Source organism: Chrysochloris asiatica, unplaced genomic scaffold (genome assembly GCF_000296735.1).
Source record: "Chrysochloris asiatica unplaced genomic scaffold, ChrAsi1.0 scaffold00015, whole genome shotgun sequence".
Classification (NCBI taxonomy): domain Eukaryota; kingdom Metazoa; phylum Chordata; class Mammalia; order Afrosoricida; family Chrysochloridae; genus Chrysochloris; species Chrysochloris asiatica.
Window position 1 is genome coordinate 7,014,845 of NW_006408533.1, and position 24,943 is coordinate 7,039,787.

At 37.4% G+C, this 24,943-nt stretch overlaps 1 protein-coding gene across 1 annotated transcript in view; it reads right to left on the minus strand.

The window, feature by feature from the left end:
• Positions 1-24,943, minus strand: part of CDH2 (cadherin 2, type 1, N-cadherin (neuronal)) — a 325,309-nt gene that overhangs the window by 82,215 nt on the left and 218,151 nt on the right. Inside the window, exons 3-4 of the mRNA XM_006835040.1 lie at positions 3,300-3,526; positions 1,519-1,665 (exon numbers count right to left, since the gene is read on the minus strand). Of these exons, the coding sequence (XP_006835103.1) occupies positions 1,519-1,665; positions 3,300-3,526 (374 nt within the window). The remainder of the gene's footprint in view (positions 1-1,518; positions 1,666-3,299; positions 3,527-24,943) is intronic.

The window sequence follows — 24,943 nt, forward strand, 5'->3', positions numbered from 1 at the left end:
AGCGTAGTGGTTACCAATCAGGCTGCTAACCTCAAGGTTGGCAGTTTGAAACTACCAGCCGTTCCGCAGGAGAAAGATGAGGCTTTCTGCTCCCGTAAAGATTTACAGCCTCGGAAACCCTGTGCAGGGTCACTATGAGTTGTAACTGACTCCACGGTACTTAACAACAACAACACTATTCACTGATGTGGCACTGTAGGTTAAGCATTGGACTGCTGCCACAAGGTCATGGCTCAAACCCCGCCAATTGCCTCTTGGACTATACAGAGTCCAACTTGATGATACTTAGCAGCAGCAACAACCACAACCATATTTACTGCAATCAGAGCTTTCCATATAATTTTAAGGTAACACTGATTCCTGAAAATGTCTTCTTAACAACAAAGCATAAGGAATGATCTTAAAGTATAGTTACGTGTTCAAAATAGTATACACTATAGACTCATTGTCTTTTCTTCCAAATGCGACTATTTTTAGAAAAACTAAGTGTACAGATGAGCAGTTCCGGGAAGCACATCAGGCCACAGAAAAGGAAGGCAGGCCACAGAAAGGACCAATTGGACAAACTGTTTAGAGATGGTACTAGATCTACATGCACTAAACGTATGTATTTAATTCACTGATAGAATTTAGTCAATTATTATTAAGTTGAAACAAAAAATGTTTTCCTCATCCTCCATTAAGGTAGAACAATAGGAAACATCTTTATCTGGGAGATACGTTGTTCATTAAATTAAATTATAATGTGTCCTGCAATAGAATATAAATACAAATAAGTGATTTATTTAAAAATAGAGTGTTGTGGTATGGTAAATTAATCATATACAGAAACATTTACATTTTGAGAAATATGAATGCAATGACTTTGTCTCATTTTTCTTTGTAATAAATAATGTGTTAATTTTACTAAAAATGTTAAAACATCTGTAATTTTTTCTTCTGCATCCTCACAAGAGAACTCTCAATTTATGACACTCTGCACTTCTCAGCTTTGAAAGCTTGTTTACGCACTGTCCCAGGGATCCTGTTAATAATATCAAAAGTCCTTTTTTTCTCCCCTTTCAAAACTCTCAAAACTCTCAAATGCACTTGGTGATGACATTTTTTAAGCAATGGTAAGGACCTTTAGTCATTCAATTTTTTTTGGCTCAAAAGCTATAAGCAGAGAGCAAAGATAATCATGAAGAGTCCAGTTCTCGAGATCAGGTTGTTTAGGAGTCTGCGGGGGAGTACAGGCTTGGAACAGATGTGAATGAATATGTGGCGGTCAAGGCTGTGAACAAGCTTTCTCTCTCTTAGTGTAAAGGACTTAAGTATAGCTCTACCTATAAATAATCCAACGGAGAATGAAATAATCAGAAGAAAGCTTTCTACAATATTGCAGAAATTCCATCTACATAGATATAATTCATTGTAATACATATGTCATAAAATTTTCTTTGAACAAAAGTAAGTAAAAACATTTAGACTTCATGTTTGCCACATGCCATGGAGACAATCAAAATGATGCCACCCTACCCTGACAAGCTCTTGAGGAAAAGGTCCTCTGGAGTTTTCTGGCAAGTTGATAGGAGGGATGACCCAGTCTCTTTTCTGCCTTTGTAGGTAGCCACTGTGCTTAGTGGATTGTCTTGGGAATAGTATCTCTTCAATTTCTTGTGATTCCTATGCATTAAAATACAAGAAGACATTTCTGAGTACAACATCAATATTAGTGGATGATAGAGCAAGTGTGGCAATCAGAGTTCATTATGAATAAGAAAACCAGTCTAATTCTCTTTTCCTTACACCCTCTTATTACAACAGAAAAAATATATAACATTTGGGGTTGTATTGTTCATTGAAAAATTGAATTCTAAGCAATTTATTATGTGGTTCTGCTGTGCAAACTCTTTGCAGTTTCTATAAAACATCTTAGATAATAGTTAATATTAAGCAAAAATTTAACAGTACCCTTTTATATATTTCTCATTAGTTTAAGTCACAGTTCAGGTAATGTGATACTGTACATTAAATTTAGATCTTGGTGTGTTAAAATATAATTTGAATTCCAAGGGAAGTTTAATACATACTGGTAAGGAATGTCTCAAATATTTATGACCCTATTAAATCCCACAGAATTAATGCTGTAATTATTCTAAACCTATGTCAGCCATGATGGATGCTGTGGATGACCCACTTTGCACACTGGGTATTAATCTCTGCTGGATGTCAATGTTTTCTTCTGTGTTTCCCCCCCTCTATCTGTAGACATTTTAGCTATCATCCCTTGCTGCTTCAGTGCAAATAGCCACAGTAGTTAGCTGGAACAGCATGAATCAACAACAACAAAAATAAAAAACACACTTATTTTCTCACTTTATATTACCCCAAAGACATGATTCCCCTTAACTGTTTATATATTAATACATTGAAATGCACCTCATGAAACCCCAATCTAAGAAAACATAGTTCCTCTGAAATACTTATCTATACGTAATATGTACATATCACATAGATGTATTCTTATCTCATTGCACTATAAATATACAAGTAGGAATAGCTATATTTGTAAAATTATGAATTTAGAATATATAAGTGCACCCCTACTTGTTTGTTTTGAATTAACTTGAAAACATTAAAATATTTAGAAAATAATGCTAAATTTTACGGAAGTAGTTATTTTATTGAAAATTCATAATATAGAAACATATATAAAGTAAATGCTCAATAAATGTTTGGTGAATTGAATGCAGCTGGACTCTGTTGAAGTAGGCCTTATTTACTTTATTTTGGCTCATAGCAGTTTCCACCAGAGGGAGTACATCATTCCTAAAAGTCATGTCGGTAGTATAAATAATTCATACTCCCCAATTTGATTATTAAGGGACAAGACAAAAACCAATACTCCTTGCCAGAAATGCTTTCCTGTTACTACTGTAAATCAACTTCCCATCTAATAAATTTGACCGATGACATCTTGCAAAGAATTGTTTATTTTGTGGTTAAACTTAACAGCTTGGAAAGCTTTGAAGGAATTCAAAACAAAGAAACGAGTTCTTCTAATCTAAATTAAGTTATAAATCGCAAAGTAAAAACAAACATTTCAAATAGAATTTCTGGCTGACTAAATTTATTTATTATCATATTAACTATATTTAGTCTAAGTATCTTATAAGATTAAAAACATAACAAAATACAGTTGAAGTGACTGAGGCTGAAACTTCAACTTTGGTCACACATTAATGTGATGTCACACGTCATACGCTTTTAGTCCAAATTGAACAATATCAGCTCCAAAGTCATTTTTGATACTCTACCTTCAATGACTCCTCAGTCAAGGTTGGCTTGAGGCTCAGTTTTACTGCCACTTGCCACTTCTCCTGGGTTTCTTTGTCTTGGGCATAGATCAGGAACTTGGCCTGCTCAGAAGAGAGAGGAAAGCTTCTCACCGCATAGACCATCCCATCTTCATCCACCTGAAAATCTGCTGGTTCGCTGCTTTCATATTGTACTTTCCTTTTTCCGTTACAGTTGCTAAATTTCACTGTAAGAGATAATAAATATTCATCTAATTATATCCTAAAGTAAACATAGTTGACATCTAAGCACATATACTACTTCTTCTCCACTTAGGATGTTTATCAGTTCACTTGAGCCAAAAGAACCAATAAATGGGTCTTAGAAGAAATAACAATCAAAATGTTCCTTAGAGGTAAGGCTGGTGAGACTTTGGCTCACTCACTTTGGACACTTCAATAGGAAAGAGCAATCTCTAGACTAGAAAAGGTCTTCATATTTGGTCAGAGAAAATGAGAGGCATCCTCAAGGAGAAGGACTGACACAATTACCACACAAATAAACACAAAGATACCAAAGATCATGAAGATGGTAGAGACCAGGCAAATCATTCCTCGGTTATACATACACTCATCAAGAGTCAGAACCGGTTCAATTCAAACTGACTAAAAGGATAAAACTCAATAACATGAATACTGGAGTTTTAGATTTATGTTATTAAAGGAATGCTTCTTTACAGAATTCTAGAATTTAGTTTGAGGTGTTCTCCAGTATCTCCTCTTCCAAAGCCTTCCTTTTCCTTTTGCGTCCCCCTAGATACTGGGCACTTGGCATCTCTGCATTGTAACCTCAGACTTTTCACTGTACAAGTTACTCTGTATGAGCAGAGGTCAGCAAAATAAGAGAATGACTCTCAGCGAGATGATGGTCAACGCACTGACTACAGCAATGAGTTCAAACGTAGTAATGCTTGTGAGGATGGCAAAGAACTAGGCAATATGTTGCTCTTTTGTACACAGGGTTTCTTTGAGCCAGAATCACTCAAGGACATCCAACAACAACGCCTGTCACTGATACTATTTTAACTCCCTGATAATCCCCTATGACCTTTAGGTTTCCCCTCCAAAATCACTGAGGGTAGAAAAATGTCCTTGATCTCAGTCTTCATGTAATAATCTACCCTCACACTGTGCCCGAAGAATGTGGTCATTTTTACATGCCATGCTTGGCACTGGGACAGTAGAGCATTTTCTTAGTTATCTTGTGTGCCTGCAGAGTTTTGGCATATAGTCTCAATAAATGATTTACAATAAAATGTTTAATGTTAGGAAGAATAACATTCAATAATGTTAAAAGTCCAATCTGCTCTAGAATTAGAAGACATTATGGCAAATAAATTGTGAACAAGTATCTAGTGGGGTGGCTGTAGGATAAGCACTAGACTGTTAACCACAAAGTCAGTGGTTCAAACCCACCAGGCACTCCTTGAAAATCATACAAAGGGTCATGTGTATAAGGCATTAGCACGTATTACAACTGGGAAAGCAACTTCCCAAGAGATATGACAGACTGACAATACTGGTGCGCAATATAAGCCCCATGGATCACAAAAGGGTAAAAAGTAATGTTAATGTCTCACCTAACAGTAAAGCTAACATTAAACCAAACACTAACTCTATTCAAGCCAAAGTAAAGTAGTCTCTAAGGCAGATTATTAACTTTAAAATCTAGATGCTTGGCATAAGGAAGGGTTTCTACTCAGGATGTAGACCAGACTCCATTTCTGTGCTTCATTCTGAACAGACTCTCAAACGTTAGGCACCCATAATGCTTCATGAAGCTTGCAGGCTCCCTCTCCCCCTTCCCCACTCCCTCCTCTCTGTCTCTCAGTATACTCTCAGAAAGAGTACTTACTAAATACTAAGGTTGGCCCCAGAGTATCCATAGAGTAACAGGATGATCGACACAAACATTTTTGTTAACAAAACAATGCTTTAGGGATCTCCAGATTGTCTGGTAACACTGTTAAAAGACTGATTTTGTAAATATCAGCCAATCAGAATTTTCCCTTATAAGTTGCTGAATTTTCTGTATTTAAACCTTGTGGAAACTTCACGTCAATTAGAGCTCTTCAATGAATCCTCACTAACGCATGCCCAAATCCAGATGCTTTTATTCCTTCAATAAAGCTTTCTAAAAGATTCAAGTTTGCTCTCCGACACTTAATTTGAAATCCTGAATTATTCTTTTTGAAGAATTCTTCTGTAATTTTTAGTACATAAAGGGATCAAATACAAGAAGCATTCCTGTAAAGATCTGATGTTGTTATGCTGTGACCACAATTACACATTTTGGAATGCAATCACCAGGTGCATGTTGCAAAATACCATTTACATTTCTCAAGGATCTAAGTAAAGTTTTAACGAATTCTCTATGTCCCACATATGGGTAGTTCTTTTGCTTTCATTAATATAAATTCACAGACATATGTGAAAATATAACCAAGTAAAATACATGCTTATTTCCCTTCCCAAACCAAACCTGTAGCCAAGGAGTTCATTTTGACTCACAGTGCGCCTACTTGACTGTTTCATAAGGTTTTCAAGACTAGTCTTCGTGATGGATTCGCCAGGTGGGTTCTAATCTCCAACCATCTCCAACCGTTCTGTTAGCAACTAAGTGATTATCCATTGTGACATCAGGGCTCCTTTTATTTCCTTTGTTGTTGTTAAGTACTCTAGAGTTTCTGAGGAGTGACTAGTAAGTTTGAACCACCAACCTTGAAGCCCCTGTTTGCAAGATGCTATTTGCAAGATGCTAGCCTATGCATATATGGGATGTCTCTACATTTTTTATTAATATTTTTTACTTTTGAGGCTCTGTAGGATAAACACTGGACTGTGAACCACAAGGTCAGTGGTTCAAGTCCACCAATTGCTCTGTGAAGAGAAAGATGAGGCTTTCTGCTCCTGTAAAGACTACAAACTCAGAAGAAACCCTATATAGTTGGAAGAAACTATGGCACTAAACACCACTATTTTGTCATATGCTTTTGCATTTTCTGTTTACTTCATGAATAATAATGAACCCTGGTAGTACAGTGGTGAAAGCACTCACTGCTAACCATAAGGTTGTGGATTTGAACCCATAAATCTGTCTGTGGAATAAAGATGTGGCAGTCTGCTTCTGGAAAGATTTACAGCCTATCGGACAGGTCTACTCTGTCCTATATAGGGTTGCTACATGTGGGAATTAGCCGATGGGTTTGGGTTGTGGGCATTAATATTAGCATTTGATTTCTACTTGTAATAAGTTATTCATTAATTGTTTCGTGTGATTTTCTTTTTCCTAATCAATTGTAAACTCATTTTTGTTGCCTGGCAATCCTGATACTTTTGTTTCCTGTGACATCTACAAGTAGCCTTGTCAGCTGCTGTGGAATTGGCCCAACTCATGATGACTCCATGCACACTGGGAGGAAACTGTGTCCAGCCCTGCACCATTCCATAATCACATGAGGATCAGGATCACTGTGATTCACAGGATTTTCATTACCAGGCTTTCCGAAACAGATCACCAGACTTTTCTTTCTTCCTAAGCCATGGTAGGGGCAGGAAATGAAATCCCAATAGATCACAACAGATTATTGTCCACTATATAGTGCTGGACCCACAATGGAAAGCACTCAAAATACACAGGTCTGCATCAATTGTTGATGTTGTTGTTAAATGCTGTCTAGTCGGTTCCGACCCATAGCGACCCAGTATAGGGTTTCCGAGAAGCAGCTGGTGAGCTTGAACCATTGATCTTGCAGTTCAAACCGACTTTGCCATCCAGTGCACTAACCCACAGTGCCACAAGACTTGAGCATAGTACCATGCATAAAGAACAAGCTTGAAAATGGAGCTGGGTTGGGCAATGCTTTGTTCTGCTATACACGAGATTGTTATCAGTCAGAACAAACACAAAGACAACTAACAACAATAAATGCTCATTAAATATCTCTGGGCTGATTAATAACCTACAAATTGTCAATAAATCATAACTTTACTTTGTTGTTGTTAAATGCTGTGGAGTCTGTTCTGACCCATAGTGACCCTGTATAGGGTTTCTGAGGAGCAGCTGGTGAGCTTGAACTGCCAACCTTACAGTTCAAATGCTTTGCAGTCTGGCGTATTAACTCACAGCACCACATATATATAAATAGCATTAAAAAACAACAACAAAATAGGAGACTTTTATGTGAAAAAATCAGTCAGTTGGCATTGCATAGTTTACAAAACTGGGGTCTTAAAAGCCTGTGAGCAGCCAACCAAGACACAGTCTCTAGTCATCTGGAGCAGAACAGTAAGAAGGTAACCAAAAGTTCAAAGAAGAAACAAGTCTACATGAGCTAAAACCTCCTCTACCCTGAGACCAGAAGAACTAGATGGTGCCCAGCTACTACCGCTGACCATTCTGACTGGAATCTTAAGAGATAGTCTCAGATAGCATGGGAGAAAAAGGTGGAGCAAAACTCAGATTCTTAAAACTAAACTAAACAAAAGCCAAGCAAACTGAAACAGTAGAGAACAGAGGACTCCCTAAGGCTATCACCTTCAAACACCCTTTAAACCTAGAACCAAGTCTATTCTGAGATCGCCTGTTAGCAAACTAAGGAGTCCTGGCTGGCACTGTGGGTTAATGCACTGGACTGCAAAGTCAGTTTGAACTGCAAGGTCAGGGGTTCAAGCTCACCAGCTGCTCCTCAGAAACCCCGTACAGGGTTGCTATGGGTCAGAACTGACTCGATGGCACTTAACCACAACAACCCATAAGATAGGTACTCTTCTTAAAAATCATCTGTATGAGAATAAAAGGTCAACAATTTTTCAGAAACAAAAATGAGAAGTTCAGGGAAACTACAGTACTAGAAAATGTTGATACATATAACTAACATCACTAATAAATGTTTGAGGAAGTTGTCAAACGGGAACTTAACTTACTGTGTAAACTTTCACCAAAAACTTAATAATAAAATCAATTTTATGCTATATACTTTGGCCTAAAATGACTTCCTATTTTACATGAGAGGAAAGGAGACTCAGAGAGGCTATTTAACTTCCTAATAATCAGCATCTATGCCCCTGGCTCTTTGACACCAAGTCATTCTCTCACTTACAATGGAGCAAAATAATTAAAACACATGGCTCCCATTACTGAAACCTAAAACCATAAACAATAAAAGTGAGACACAACTGACTAAGAAACCTGGTAGTGTCTGTGAACAGAAGAATGCCAAATCTGGACCTCTGAAAGTATCATATTTAAACTACTAACTATCTGTAGAGTTAATTTCCATCTCATGTATTACAGAGCAGCCCACTTCATAGGGTTTTACTTGCTATAATCTTCATGGAAGTGGATCTCCAGGACTTTCTTCCATAGCTCACTTGGCTGGTTTGAATTGCTTATTTTTAACCTTTAGGTTAGTAGGGTAGTGGATAAGTACAAACCATTTTTTACCACTCAGAGTTCTGGTGTGGCACTGTAAGATCAGCATTGGACTGCTAAACACAAGTTTGGTGGTTCAAAGCCACCAGAAGCTCCTTGAGAACCCTATACAGGTGGCTATGAGTCAGAACTAACTTGATGGTGTTTAACAACAACAAAGGGACTTAGAATATTAAAAAAATAATTCTAAATTGGAGTATACCCTATAGATGAGCTACCAAAAACAAGTGGGGGGGGAGCTGGAGCTTAATATGGGGTGAGCACTTGTGACAGGCTGAAGATATGAATTCATACACCCTATAAACAATAGGGTCGCTATGTGTCGGATCCGACTTGACGGCACTTAACAACAACAACAACATAAACAATAGGAATAGGTTTAATATATCTATTATGAAATTTGTCTGGGTACTTTAAAAATGCTAATTCTCATTTGCTGCAATATTAAACAAAATTTTCATCCTGCTTCAAATTTAAAGAAATGTTTCATATTACATTAATTCTTTATGTTTGCTCAACCACTTGAATGAACACCTTAACTAGAAATAAATATTTTGCCAAGTGAAAATGCTCTCTTTGGTGAAATATTGGTGCATAATTCTCTTATATTAAGTATAAATACAGCTGTAGTACCTAGCTCAGTTACTTACTTCATCAGCATTAGTTATGCTTACAATTTTAAAGTCACACAAATTAAAAAGACATACTATTTCAATGGTTAAATTGTGAATCCCATTTATTAGTCACTGGTAATATTTATTGCCTGTTGTTCTGTTCATTATTGACTTAGCAGCAGCTAAAAAAAAAAAAAAAAAAAATCTCAAATTTGAGACGATTCACCTTTGGTAAAAAAAAAAAAAAAAAAAATCTCAAATTTGAGAAGATTCACCTTTGCCCTAGCAACAAACACAGAAACGTTTTTAAGGGGAATTTCTTTTATCACATAAAGTTATAATTTAATGGGGAAAAAATTGGAAAAATAGCATGCTATAGGGTCTCACAATATTATTGATGTTAGCTGCCTCGGAGCTGGTTCCCAACTCATGGCAAGCCCACGTTCAATGGAAGGAAATGATGCCTGTTTTGTGTCATCATCATGATCAGCTTGGATCAGACCACCATAATCCACAGGGCTGTTATTGGCTGATTTTCTGATGCAGATGCCAAACCCTCCTAATCTGTCCCTACTCTGAAAGCTTTGCTGAAATGTGTTCAGCATCATAGCAACCCATGGCAGATGGACGGTAGCTACATATGAGGTGCAAAGGTCTGGAACTGAACCTGGGTGTCTGGGTGGAAGGAAAGGATCCAACACTGAATCACCAATGAGCCCATGTAGCACTGATATCCATTCATAATTCACAAATTCATTTATAACTTAAGTTCCTTTCCAAAAAAAGTTTTTCAAGAAGGCCACGACAAAAATGCAAGCACAAAAATAACCAGTTAAACATAAACAAGAGAGTGGTCAGAAATCATCTGAAAGATAGAATGGGTTTATTCAAAGATGTGATTGCCCAGTGTTACACATGAACTTAAACAGACTATGATTCTTAGTGGTTTGGCCAGAATGTAAGTTTATCCATAATTTAATGTAAGATGTGATTAATGTGATCTATCAATCAGTTGAAAGCATAATTTCTTTGGGGGTGTGGTATATTCCTCCAGAATATAAATGACTATTCAGACAGAGTCTGCTTTATTGCTCTTTTGACCCTACACTTTTCTTGTTGCAGAAGTCTTTGGACCAATGATCTCCACAACTACAGAATAAACCTCTCCCTCTCTCTCTGGGTGTGGGACACACATACACATACATGTCTCACTGCTTCTCTCCTGTTGTTAAGTGCCAAAGAGCCGGTTCCGACTCATAGCGACTCTGTATGGGGTTTCCAAGAAGCAAATGGTGGGTTTGGACTGATAACCTTGTGGTTAGCAGTCCAGTGCTTATCCAATAGCTCCATGCTAGGACTCCTTTTACTCTTCTAGAACTCAAAATAACACAAAAAGACCAAGTTTAAATATTAAAATTAGATTTAAAATTAAACTTTGAAGACAATACAGTACACATCATGAACATCTGACTCTTTTCAAAGAAAGTATATAGTTCACCTGAAACCCGTGTGCTTTTGTTATGGAAACGTGTTCCATACAGTTAATGTATTTTGAGAACTATGATGAACAAAATTTTCAACTTTCAGTTTTCAAAACATGAAGCAGTTTTATTTATGTTTTAATATATGGCCTTTTAAAAAAGCCAAACTTATCTCAATTTAAATAAGTCATTATAGATCATGATTGATCTGTTATATTACTAGATGTTGGGGGAAAATGAAAAATGTTCAATATAACTCAGTCTTTCTCAAACATAAGGTCCAGTGAAGTGCCTCAAGCTGGTCTTAGTGGGAGCTGGATAATATAACTGAGTCGTAATTTTACATATGGAGTCCTGGTATGATGTTGTAGAACGAGCAATCGACTGCTAACCTCATGGGTGGCAGTTCAAACCCATTAGCTGCTCCTTGGAAACCCTATATAGGGTCTCAATGAGTTGAAATGGACTCCATTTAACAACAACAACCCTACTTATGAGATAATGAGCTACTTACTATTTAAGAATAATCATAATATTTTATTATAGACATATAATAAAGTTGAAGTTCTATTAGTTTTTTGAACATCAATGAAAGTGACATGATTTTTTTTTTTTTTTTTTCTGGCAGAATAATCTTCTTTACATCAAAGCATTAATTTTCCTTAAATGTTCATACAGCCCAAAGTAGAAACTCCAGAATTCCATAAAAAAGAAAAGAAACTTCTTAAGGCAACTGAAAAACCCAGCTTTACACACTGTGATTGCTGTTTAAAATAGCTCTACACAATTGAATGTCTGTTGCTAAAAACACCCTAAGATTAAACAAGAAATTCATTATTCAAGCTATTACATACTTTATGCAAAAAAAAGGTAGTTATTGTGTTCTAACACCATAGTTGTTTATTTCTTTTTTAAGTTTTTATTGTGAACTGGGTGATAGTTTACACGGGAGAACATCAGCTTTATATTCATCCTATGGTATTTTGTTTCATTGCAATGATTACAATCCACTCCATGCATCATCATTCAAATAGCATTTGCTTCCATTCCTTTTTTTTAATTTACACCGAAGCACTCAGGAATCTACAACCATTTAAACAACCAAAGGGTACACCCTACAAGCCCGCCCCTCAGCCTTCAGCACACAGCCCCTCTCCCTCCCTGAGTCCAGGGTCCCCAGCCGCTCCATCTCTCCATGTCATTGTCTCTACCTCTATCTCTGGTGTCACTGCTTCTCTGGATAGGGTCCTGCACTCGGTTCTTCTCCCTTGTTGGTCCCAGGGTCCTCTGCTTCTGGATTGCCAGGTCAACCACTTCCCCTCCTTTTGTTATGAAACGTGTACCTTTACATTTGCAACACTCACAATCAGTCCTGATAGCAATTATTCACTATTGAACCACAAGAGTCTTATCCGCATCTCTTTCACCAGCGCCGTCTCTCGACAGGTTGGCAACCACTCAGTGGAGATTCTACCTTCCCCAACACTCGCTGAAACTAGGTTCCCTCTTGAAAGCTTGTAAGGCACTTACTTCGTGCCTTTGTGGTACCCCCATTTTGAGTAGCCAATGTCTAAGTTGCCCATCCCTGTCAACTCTGTGTACCTAGGGGGTGAGAATGATCCTCGCTGTAAAGATTCATTCCCTGTTTTGAGCTACTACATGCATAAATATAGGTCAAGTTCATCAAATTGTAATGGATTACTCTTTTTCTTCCCTCTTCTTTCTTCCTCTAGTCAAGTTCTGATCATCCAGCCCAAAAGGGGAGGAAAGGGAAGGCAGTATGGGTGTTCCTGTGCATCTCCCCTCATTTCATATCAGCTGGACGCTTCACTCTCCACTCTAGTTCTCTGTGGCCATGTCCCTGGTTCCAGGAGTTCCCAGGTCTCTCTATCCAGGTAGACCTGAGTCTGTTGAACGTGGTCAGATTTAGCTCATAACTTCATTGCTATTTCCCAATGTGGTCACCAGCAAGACCATATGCCTGCTCAGTCTTGGAAGGGGGTTTGCCCTGAGGGGATCTGACCTATTGTCCTGATGACTCCCTGGTGAACAACTTGCTTGTCCTTGGCAATCAGACTGCCATTATTGTGTTTTATTTTTCCTGCTGGTCTTTCTTTCAAGAAGTATCTTCTGTTTTTCTAGCAGCTCCAGGCTGGTCTGTTTGTCCTTTCAAGTGGAAATTTCCCACCTCAGAAAATTCTGGATGGGGATCCAGATTCCAGCTATGGTCTTAGGCAATGCAAAGGCTCCACAGGAAACCTTCCCTGGGCAAGTTCTAGCCCCATTTTAGGTATTCCAATGAAGTTGTAGGCTGAAGACGGACTTACAAGCTTTCTATGGTGATGTTTCTGGTTATTCCTTTCTCTCCCACTCAAGTGTCTATTTTATAGTAGTAGACAAGGGAAACCAAGATTCCAAAGACAGTCAAGCATCCTAACATTATTTCTCCTCTTTTTCCCACTCAAACATGCCTCAAACTCTGTATCTCAGAGCCCTCTTGTTCCAAGGTTGAGTATACATCACTATTTACCTGTGTCCCACTTAGCCAATGCAAACTTGCCTACATGTTCTCTCATCGCCTTGTTCTTCCATCCCCCCCCTTCCCCCAGCACCCAAACTATCTTGTGTCTATTCCCTACCTTGTGCTCTGCCTTCCCTTTCCTCCCCTTGTCCCACTTCCTACACCCTGGTACCCAACTAAGATTTTTTTTTTTTTTCCCTTTCAGTGTGGGTACTTTTTCTTAATCTTTTACAATAATGGTCCTATGCAGTATTTCTCTTTTTGTTACTGACTAATTTCACTCAGCATAATGTCCTCAGAGTTCATCCATGTTATATGGTGGCTTGCAGCTTCTTGGTTGTTCTTCAAGGTAGCACAATATTCCATTGTGTGTATATACCACAGTTTGTTTATCCATTCTTTAATTGATGGGCACTTAGGCTATCTCCATCTTTTTGCTATTTTAAATAGTGCTGCTATAAACATTGGTGAGCATATATCTACTCATGTTATGGCTTGTATTTCTTGTTAATAAATACCAAGTAGAGGGATTGCTGGATCATAAGGTATTTCTATTTCCAACCTTCTGAGGAAATGTCATATTGTTTTCCAGAGTGTTTGGACCATTTTGCAATCCCATCAACAAGGAGGGTCCCAGTCTCTCCACATCCTAGCCAGCACTTATTGTCTACTTTTTTGATCTTTGCTGTTATTGCTGGTGTGAGATGATATCTCATTGTTGTTTGGATTTGCATCTCTCTGATGGCTAGTGATCGTCAACAATTCTTCATGTTTGTTGGCTGCCCGAATCTCCAGTCCTTGGTGAAGTATCTGTTCATGTCCTTTGCCCATATTTTAATAAGTTTATTTCTCTTTTTCTTGTAGAAGTGTTGTAGTTTCCTATATATTTTAGAAATTATTCACTTGTCTGATGCATCATTGCAAAAGATTTTTTGACATTCTGTGGGTTCTCTTTTCACTCTTTTGGTGAAGTCTTTTGACGCACGTAAGTTTTACATTTTTAGTACAACATAAAGTTTTGCTAACATGATTAATACAAAATTAAGCATCAGAGAAAATAATCATTTTTAAGTACCTTTGTAATCTTAAAACAATGCCTCATATTACTGTTAACCATAAAATCCCTTATAAAACATTAATAAGAACCCATGGATCTTATGTATTAAATTATTAGCAGCTAATTGCACTTCATAAACAATATGAATTTGTTGCTGTTAGGTGATGTCGTGTAGGTTCTGACTCATAGTGACCTTATGCACAGCAGAATGGGACACTGCCTGATCCTGGGCCAACATCACAATTGCTGTGAAGCTGCTGCCAATGTACCAATCCATCTCGTTGGAGGGTTTCCTCTTTTTCGCTGACCTTCTTTGCACCATCTGGCTTCAAAGGCGCATTCTGGCTGTACTTCTTCCAACATAGATTTGTTTGGTTTTCTAGCAGTCTATGGTGGCACTGTGGGCTAATGAATCAGACTGCAAAGTTGTTTGAACTGCAAGGTCAGTGGTTCAAACTCACCAGCTTCTCCTTGGAAACCGTATACAGGGTCGCTGTGGGTCAGAATCAACTCGACGGCACTCAACAACAACAGTACTTTCAATATTCTTCTCTTACACTGTAACTCAAAAGCATCAATTCTTTTATAGGCTTCCTTATTCATTGTCCAAATTTCACATGCATATGAGGCAGCTGAAAAAAACATGGCTTGGATCAGGCATACCTTAAGCCTTCAAATTGACTTCTTTGCCCTTGAGCACTTTAAAGAGATCTTGTGCAGCAGATTTGTCTATGAATTGTTGTTATTAAGTATAAGTCGCTTCTGATTCATAACAATACTTTATAGGGTTTCTGAGCAGTGGCTGCTAGGTTTGAACCACTGACCCTATAGTTAACAGTTCAGTGCTTATGCTACAGTGCCACACAGGACACCTTGCCTATGAGTGGAAGCGTGCAAATATTCACATATGGTTTATAATTTTTGAAAAAGTAAACCATCGTGCCATATTTAGAAATAATTATTAGAGAACACTTCCAAAGCTGAGAGCTTTAATCAATGTGCTGCTAGGGCTCCTATAAATGGAGGGATAATTTATTGAATATCATGATTCTTTCTTTTCTTACACTGACAAATTCAATGTTGAAATTTCTTGTAGAAATGCACTTTCCACACTTTTCATATTAAATATTTCATACTAATGATGAAGCTACCTAAAATTTTTACAGGTATTGATCTTATAGGCTTAACTTTTCTTTGGGACTTAAAATAAAAACGTACATACACAAAAGTCATAAGTGCATCATTTCTATCCTTTTCCGAAGTTGGATCTTTGCTTCAAATCCATAAACTCTGAGTATGTGTAATATTTTTTTTCACGGCCTCTGCAGTTTTCAATTAAGTGCATTCAGGTGCTCCAAAATGTCAGTTAGGTAAGCTGTTTTTTTTATTTTTTCCCAAGTGAATGACTCTCCTTCAACAAATGTACAGTGAGCAACATTCAGACACATACAGAAATTCATTTTTTCTATTAACTAATAAATGTTTGGGAAGCAATGTATTTTGGGCAGGCTGTGCACTTTGGTGTCTATTAGAAAATTGTGGCATTCTAATCCCATATGCCTGTATAAAGTTCCAGCTGTTAATATTGAGATTCATATTTTCATAATGTCAATATATGTGGAATTAAGATCTGTGCACACGTTTTTTATGTATGACAACTTCTATGAGAGTAAATGGGGGTGTGACACTGTAGGATTAAGTACTGAACTGCTAAACCCAAGGTTGGAAGTTCAAATCCACAAGTCGCTCCTCAGAAATTCAGGAGAAAGATGTGTTCTATAAAGATCTGTAGTCCTGGAAACCCTCAGAATCAATTTGATGTCATAGGTTGGTGGGCAGTGGAAATAACACTTACAGAGAACACACCTCACTGATATGAAAATAACATTTACAGAGAACACACCTCACTGATATGAATGAAGCCTTTGTACTTCAAGCACTTAGGGAGAGCATCAGCCTCCCTAATTGCTTGTAATGTCTGCTTCACCTTTTCATCTTTTAAAGTATCAATTTGCCTTTCTGAATATAAAATTCACCAAAGTTTCTTTTGGTCTTATTTTTTTTTCCAGAATAAATAAAGTGTGATCAGAAATTTTCCTTCAAGAATTCTAACTAATGTTATTAACTGGCATAGTCATTAATGCCTCAAAGCCATTGATCAGCAATAATACCATTTTTATTCAGTAATCTGGATTAGCGCTGGTGCTAGTATGTATGTGATACTATTGTAATGTCCAGCCTTACAATACTATTCAGATACCACTCATGGGTTAGAACCACTGACCTTGTGGCTAGCAGCCCAGTGCTCATCCTACAGTGCCACATTAGCTTTGGAAACCCTATGGGTCAGTTCTGTCCATAAAGTCACTATGAGTTGGAATTAGCTTGACGGCAAATAGTTTATATATGAGGAGGAGGAGTTCTGGTTTGGCACTGTAGGGTAAGCACTGGACTATTAACTTCCAAGTCTGTGGTTCAAACCCACTAACTTGCACCATGGAAACCCTATAAAGGGTCATTTTTTGTCAGAACCAACTTCACAGTACTTAACAACATATAGGAGGCACACGAGGCACATACAGGATACCAGACAAAAACAGAAAAAAATATTCAATGTACAGACATTCTATCTTAGAATTCAATAGCAAAATATATGAGCCAATAATACTGAAACAATCAAACAAGTAGTTCAAAAAAAACTTCGTTCAGGATAAACACACTGATGATCAGACTGACTGGGGGAATTAATTGTAAAGTCAGGAAAGGTACTCGCTTTGTGAGTGAGTTCTCTGTTAGAGAGGAGATATGGGGAGATACTATACGGCAGATATCTCCCCAAACAGCTCAATACATCAAGTCTTACTCCACAAAACAGTAATAATAATAATTTTTGAAATCCCGCTTTCAGGACGTTTCCTAAGAAAGTCATAAAATGAGTATTTACTTATCATTTTAACTGTTGTCAATTCATTTAACTTACTATAAAAATGTCTTCACAGTTTTATCATTATAAGAATTTTTGATCTTTATTTTTTATCTGTAGCACACCTAAAGCCTGTTTGTGTCTTTCTGCTTGGGAAATACTGATCTCTTCCGTAATACTGCTAAAACATTAACTCTGCTGTGATGGCTGGTGGCTGTGTGCCGCAGAGTCAGTTCCAACTCATAGCAACCCTGTACAGGGTTTCCGAGGCTGTAAATCTTTAGGGGAGCAGAAAGCCTCATCTTTCTCCCACTGAATAGATGATAGTTTTGAACTGCTGACCTTGCAGTTCACAGCCCGATTCGTAACCACTACCCAACCAGAGTTCCTTTAAGTCTGTGGTAGGTATTAATAATGCTTGTCAATATTTTCAGTTTTCTTTTCCTTAATTCTCATCTCTCTTGACATTAGGCATGGTCATGCGGCTTTGCTTTGGCCAATAACATCTCTGGATGTTGAAGTGACACACAGCGCTTCCTAGCAGAGGTATTTAAAAGTCCAAACACTTAACCCTGGCCGTTGACAGTTACAGATGGAAATAATACAAGACTGAAATTCTCTGGATGAGTGAACCGCCCCATGGAAGATATCTACCCTAAAAGACACCCTCACTCACTGTGGAGATTTTCCTGAATGAGAAATAATATGTTTCTTGAGCTAATATGTTTCTGGTGTTAACTTTTACTATGGGGAATCCTAACTTGTCATGTCTAATATGGCCTCAATTTGTGTGACCCACAATCCTCTCAATGTAGTAAAATTAGCCATGAGAGGTCTATAAAAATGAAATACATGAGAATCAATCTATTACAGTTCAACTTTATATAACAAAAATGTATTTTGATACTTAAAGTCTAGGCATTTGCCCTTTAAAAATAAGTTTAAAAGAATGTTCCCTAAAAAGTTATGAAATATATTAGAGAAGCTATTATTTGATTTCCTTCCCAAGGAAAATCATGTAATATTTAGCTAACATAGTATACAAATTGCCACAAACAAAAGAAAGGGAAAAAAACCTACAGTATGTTTCTTTGATATGAAATTGAAAATAAAATGAAAACAGCAGTTGGAATGATGTACAAGAATGATTCTGACATCAAAAATATGAAATTCAAATTTCCAATGGTTCTATAATGCTCTGCATGCAATTTTATATTGGAGAGGCAGTCAGATGATTGCATTCTCCCTTCTATGCAGTCAATAACTCAAACAAAGCAAAACAAAACAAAAAAACCAGTAAGCTGCTCTTTACTCCACTGAGAGTTTTCCTTGAGGCATCTCTATGCCATGAAATTCAATGAAAATCCTTTCTCTTTTGACAGGATCCAGCTAAAAAATACAGAAAATTATCAGTGTTGAGGAAAAATTATTCGTTTTTTGCAGAGTGTGCCCATTAACAAATTACACTCAAATATCACTACCTCTAATTAAATTACTCTGACAGAGCACAGGTTTTGTAGAAGCTCTTTCCCAGCTGTATGGTTATTAGTTGCTGCAATTTGATGCCATTTAGCTTAGCTTCATTTTTCAGGCTACTTTATGTCAACAAATAAGGAATCCTAACTTAAACTTTTGTGACAGGTTTTTGTAATTTTTAAAGTTTTGTCATAAACAATGCTGGGAACAAAAAACTAGGAAAAGAAAAACATATAAAAAACTAAAGTAAACTAAGTCTGTGTCTAAATCAGTTTCAAAAAAAGTGCCCTCCAAATGTGAGAGATAACAGGAAAAGCAGGTATTTCCTCAGTGTCCAATTTGTTAAGATATGGGCACCCAGGCACTAATAGCAATTTATAACTTTTACAAAACATGAATTAGAAGAAGAGGTACATGGAACATAAATATTCATAAAACAAAGTAGTTTAAATAGTTTGACATGATAACTCATGATGGAAATTAATGTCCATTTAAATAATAAATTGAAAATCACTCCAATAGTAATGGGTGACAAGACACCTAAAATAGTTCAAAATAAATATTTCTTTATTTTCTATTAGGAGAAAAAGATCAAGGTCATATATGGATAAATAAGAATATATTAAAAACAGTAATATATGACTTATAGTTTAAAGAGATGAATTTCCAATTTTTACTGCCAATTCTCCAAAAAGTGGTTCACAAGCCATGGAAAGAATTTTGAATCTGCACAGTGGTACTTAAATAAACAGCAAATTGGGACTTTCCAGAGAAAATAGACTATAAAAATTTAACAAAACCATTATAAAGGCCTACAATATTACATACACAATTTGTTCTCTGAACATTAGCAACATATTACATACTAAGTATTTAATATATGCAGGAATCTATACAAATTTTACCAATGCTACTCTTTTATCACAAAGGAAATGAAAGTATTCAAGGCAATTATATGAAATCCCTAAGTTACCAATGAAATTTAAATAGTAAAAGCAAAGAACAAATTCTAATATTAATCCACTTAAAGTGTTATATTTGGGAAATATCACCAAATAGTAAGCTGTTTTTGCTAAGTGACATCAAGTTGGTTCGGATCCATAGCGACCCTGTGTAGGGTTTCCAGAGTGTCTAGTGGGTTTGAATCTCTGACCTTGTGGTTAGTAGTCCATTACTTGTCCCGCAGTGCCACATCAGGATTCCACCATACAGTATGCTCTTGTTAAGTACTACTGAGTCGGTTCTAATACATAGTGACCCTGTATAGGGTTTCCAAGGAGCAGCTGGAGGGTTTGAACCTCTGACTTTTTAGTTAGTTGCCCACACTTATCCTATAGTGACACACCAGGGCTCCATTATAGTATAGGTGGGTGAGAGGGGAACTCAGTCTTCCAGTCCATCTTATTATGATTGTCTCAATTCACTACTTTCTAACTTTTAGAAGAATTATTAAATATACCCTAGGAAGCTGCTCTAGTAGCATGAAAGTATTCTTCTAATGGCCTCTATAAATAATATTTCTTAGTTTGAGTTCTACTCACCCTGGTTTAATAGTACAGTCATAGGGAAAACAGGAGTAAGTAATCTATGACATATAATAAAAAAAGAGCTACATTATAAATGCATTAACATAATAATAATAAAGCACAATTTCAAGATTACTTGATTTGACACGTATGCATAAATACCTAAATTGGGTAACAGTCTCTAAATATAAGCTACTTATATTTAGAAATTATATTTTATGCTTACTCAATTTTTATTATAGCATCCAGAACAGTTGTTTTAAAAATGCTACTTTTGTTAAAGGAAAATAAGAAAAGAAACAAACAAACAAAAATAAGCAAGTAAATAAAAACAATTCTCTTCAGAAGTGTCCTCTCCTCTTATAATATCAGAAGTATTCCCCCTCCTTTTATAAAAACAGTCCAAAATAAGCATCTACCTCTGTGAACACGCCAACTCATGTATTTGAATAACTGGGCAAAATCTGACTGCTTCAACTGGCAATAATGAGCCTTATCCTTGTTAATGGGTTGACATTTCCTCTTGGAGAAGTGATTACACTTCTACTTCACCACTGTCATTAATTATAGCAAACTGAATGGGACTAATTGTCATATACACTATGGCCATCTTACGTACACTCTACACCCTGATTTATCTGCAAAGCATCTTAGGTGCATGAGTGCTCTGTCTGAGAACATTACCACCATAACCCATCTCTCCCTGAGTGCCACCATAGCACACTTTGCACACCTGCTAAGTGTACTTACGGATGGTCACGACATCTTTAAATCACATACAAAGAAAGATTTTGTACATTTAATTTACTCCCAGGGAAATACACAGCATATATTAAAGGATTTTTCATTACATTAGCCAAGATGATGTCAAGGCAAGTATCCTGAGCATATATCATTAGCTTCCAATTTAACATTTCCTAATCTGTATCTATTAGTGACAATAAATCCAGTTAGGCTAAAACAATATCCTTGTTCTGTCCTCATAAGCAGAAGCAAAAAGCAGATTAAGCTAAAGTATATCCTTTTGCCCAAATACCCCAGCAATATTAATGTTCCAGGGCAACATCTTTACAAACCTATTTTTAAAAAAACAACAAAACCCAACAGTAAGTAGATGTTTGATTTCTAGAGGCATACAAATGAAAGAAAACAACAGATGTGATTAAGACAGTGACATATAAGAAAACATCTAAACAGAAATCATGACTTATTAAAATGTAACTTCTGTCTTTTTAAAAAAAAAAAAAAAAGACTTTTTTTTAAGAAGGAGAAATAGAAACACGAGGAATGAAGAAGACTTCAGGATAGCATGGCACAACACATAGCAGCTTCATGTATTTGATGTTCCACCTTGCTCCAAATAGTGATAGATTAAAGTAAAAATCCAAACAACACAAAATCTAACCAGTCCCAACAAGATAATTATCTCTGTGGCCCAGAGATGATTTTAATTCAAACTGACTCCAGGACAGGAAGAAGAAATGTCAACTGGAGTCCAGCTCCTTTAGAGTAAAGGGGTGACAGTAGCAAGCAGCAGAATGCAGCTTCTGGAAGGACCACTGGAAGCCCAGGACTGGAATGGGGCTAAGACTGGGGCTTGGTTTGTGCTGCTGAAGAATTAAAGTGAAATGAAAACAAAATCTCCACTCGCTATGAACCCAAACTCCCAAATTAATTCATGTTAAAAAAAAAAAATTCTAATGATAAGGACATTAGTCAATAAAATCAACAATGCAGGCCAAATACACTCTGAATGGAAGTAATGTATTAATTTTATGGAGCACTACACTATGTTTGCCTTATCCTACCCTCGTAAGTTTTTCCTATCTTTGCTAAGTGCACCTCCAAAGTTCAGTGTAGGACCTCCACTTTTCTACATTTCACCACATGTGATGTAAAGTAATCCTGAAGTTTTAAAAACCATGTATACAGAAATGAATCTTGAATATTATGTCTAAACCATTCCCCTGAGATCTAGACTCATCTCCAACTGTCTACTTAGCAAGTTCACTTGGATACCTAATGTTGTTGTTGTAGTTAAGTGCCATGGAATCAGTTTCAACTCACAGTGATCCTGTATAGAGTTTCCAAGGAGCAGTTTGTGGGTTTGAATCACTGACCTTGTAGCAGTCGAGCATTTATCCTACAGTGTCACACCAGGATACCTAATAACTCAAACTGAGCAGGTGCCAAAGCCAACTCCACCACTCACAACAAATTCTGCCAAGGTAAATGGTTTCGCCCTCTACTCAAGGGCTTGCACTACAAGTCTAGAGTTCTATCAGCTCTACTTTCAAGATATATCATCAACATGGACAATTTTTATCATCTCCTCCTCCCACACCATTTTGTCATCTCCCATCATTTGAGCTAGATCATGGACATATGTGTCTAACTGGTCTCCCAGGTCTACTATTCATGATGCAGATAAACATTAAAAAAATAAATAAATAAACTAAGATCCCAAAGGCTTTGATAACATGTAGAAGATATCCTTTAAAAAGCCCTAGAAAACCTTGACCTGGATTCCCATCCTCCTTCTCTCTTCTCCTAGGCCTCTGGACTACCGCAACCATACAGGCTTTCTCAGGATTCCTTCCCCAAGCCAAACTGATTTTTGCCTCCTGTCCCTGTTTGTACATTTAAAATATTACACAATGGATCAGAAGGGGGAGTGGAGAATAAGAGAGCACAAAACCTGGAAACAGGCAGGAGATTAAATCACCTGTCTAGATCAGGGGTGGAAAACGCATCTGGCCCATGTGCTGTAAAAGGTCCACGAAACCATTTGGTCTAGCCCTGTTAAGGCAACCACAGTTCCAGCCATCACACTAGGGGTGAGTTAATTAAATGTTTGACCAAATATAACAGGCTAATTATTAAGTTGATAATTTTGTATTGCCCGCAAATAATGTTATAAATCTTGGCAGAAAAAAGGCTCCCCATCCCTGGTCTAGATGAGAGATAATTATGCCTAGTATGTCTTTTAGAAGAATCCCTGGTGGCACTGTAGGATAAGCACTGGACTACCAAACACAAGGCCAGCAGTTCAAACCCACCAGTTGCTCCAGGGGAGAAAGATGAGGCTTTCTGCTCCCATGAAAATTCACAGCCTCAGAAACGCTATATAGGGTTGCTATGAGCCAGAAATCGACTCAGTGACAGTGAGGTTTTCTTTTATAAGCTTTATGATAACAGTTATGATTTGCTTAATTTTTCCAACTTTATTTCTTTATTCACTGGAATTCAATGGATAATTAAGTTCACCATTTTGTTCCAACCAGATAAAACATAAAAGGAACGTGAGATATTTTTATTCATTAGCTGGTCCTTATGCAAATGAATGATATGAATCACAAAATGCACAGGGTAGGGTGTAGTATGTTGTTGCGGTTCCAACTCATAGCGTCCCAGTATAGGGTGTCCAAGGTTGGTGGGCTTGACCCACCAACCTGTGGTTAGCAGTTCAGTGATTAACCTGTGGTTATCAGTCCAGTGATTATCCTACAGCACCATGGCGATTGTATAGTATATGTTTAAATGTGAGCTGAACAAATGGAAAGACTGAAAACAAAACGTGTTGACATTTGCAAACTAGTGATTGGTCTGAAGTACTTATCACACAGAGGTAGCTAAGATGCCATTGCTGTTGTTAAGTGCCGTTGGGTCAATTCTGACTCACTGCAACCCTGTGTAGGGTTTCTGAGAAGCAGCTGGTGAGCTTGATCAACCGACCTTCAGTTCAAATGGCTTTGCAGTCTGGGACATTAACCCACAGTGCCACACCAGGACTCCTGATGCCACGCTGTTGTTGTGAAGTGCTGTCGAGTTGGTTCCAACCCATAGCAACCCTGTATAGGGTTTTCGAGGAGCAGCTACTGAGCTTGAACCACCAACCCCTGCAGTTCAAATGGCTTTGCAGTCTGGCGCATTAACCCACAGCGCCATACCAGGACTGCCCCCCATAATCTGCACACTAACTTGAAACCATATTGCATCTCAAACAATACTGGGATTTGAAAACTTACAGGAAGAATGGCCAATTTCCAATTAATTTCTGAGCACATATGCAGAAGGCAAACAATAACAGAAGTGTAGTGTTGAGCCAGTATTCATTCATACATGTTTTTAGTTTCCCCCAAACTGAGGCCTAGTAAGAAATATTGCTGCTATTGTTAGATGCCATCAAGTAGGCTTCAACTCGTAGCAACCGTATGCACAGCAGAATAAAAAACTATGGGTCCTGCGACATTCTTGTAATTGTTTTCTGTTTCAGCCCATTGTTGCAGCCACTGTGTTACTGCATCTTGTTGGGGGTCTTCTTTCTCATTGACCCTCAACTTTACCATGCACGATGTGCATCTCCAGGAATTGATTTCTCCTGACATGTTCAAAGTAAAAGAGATGATGAAGTCTCGCCACTCGCCATGCTCACCTCTCAGGAGCATTCTATCTGTAATTCTAAGATAGATGTGTTTGCTTCTCTGGTAGTCCCAGGTACTTTCAGTATTCTTCACCAACATAGTAATTCAAATACAATGATTCTTCTCCAGGTTTCCTTATTCAATTTCCA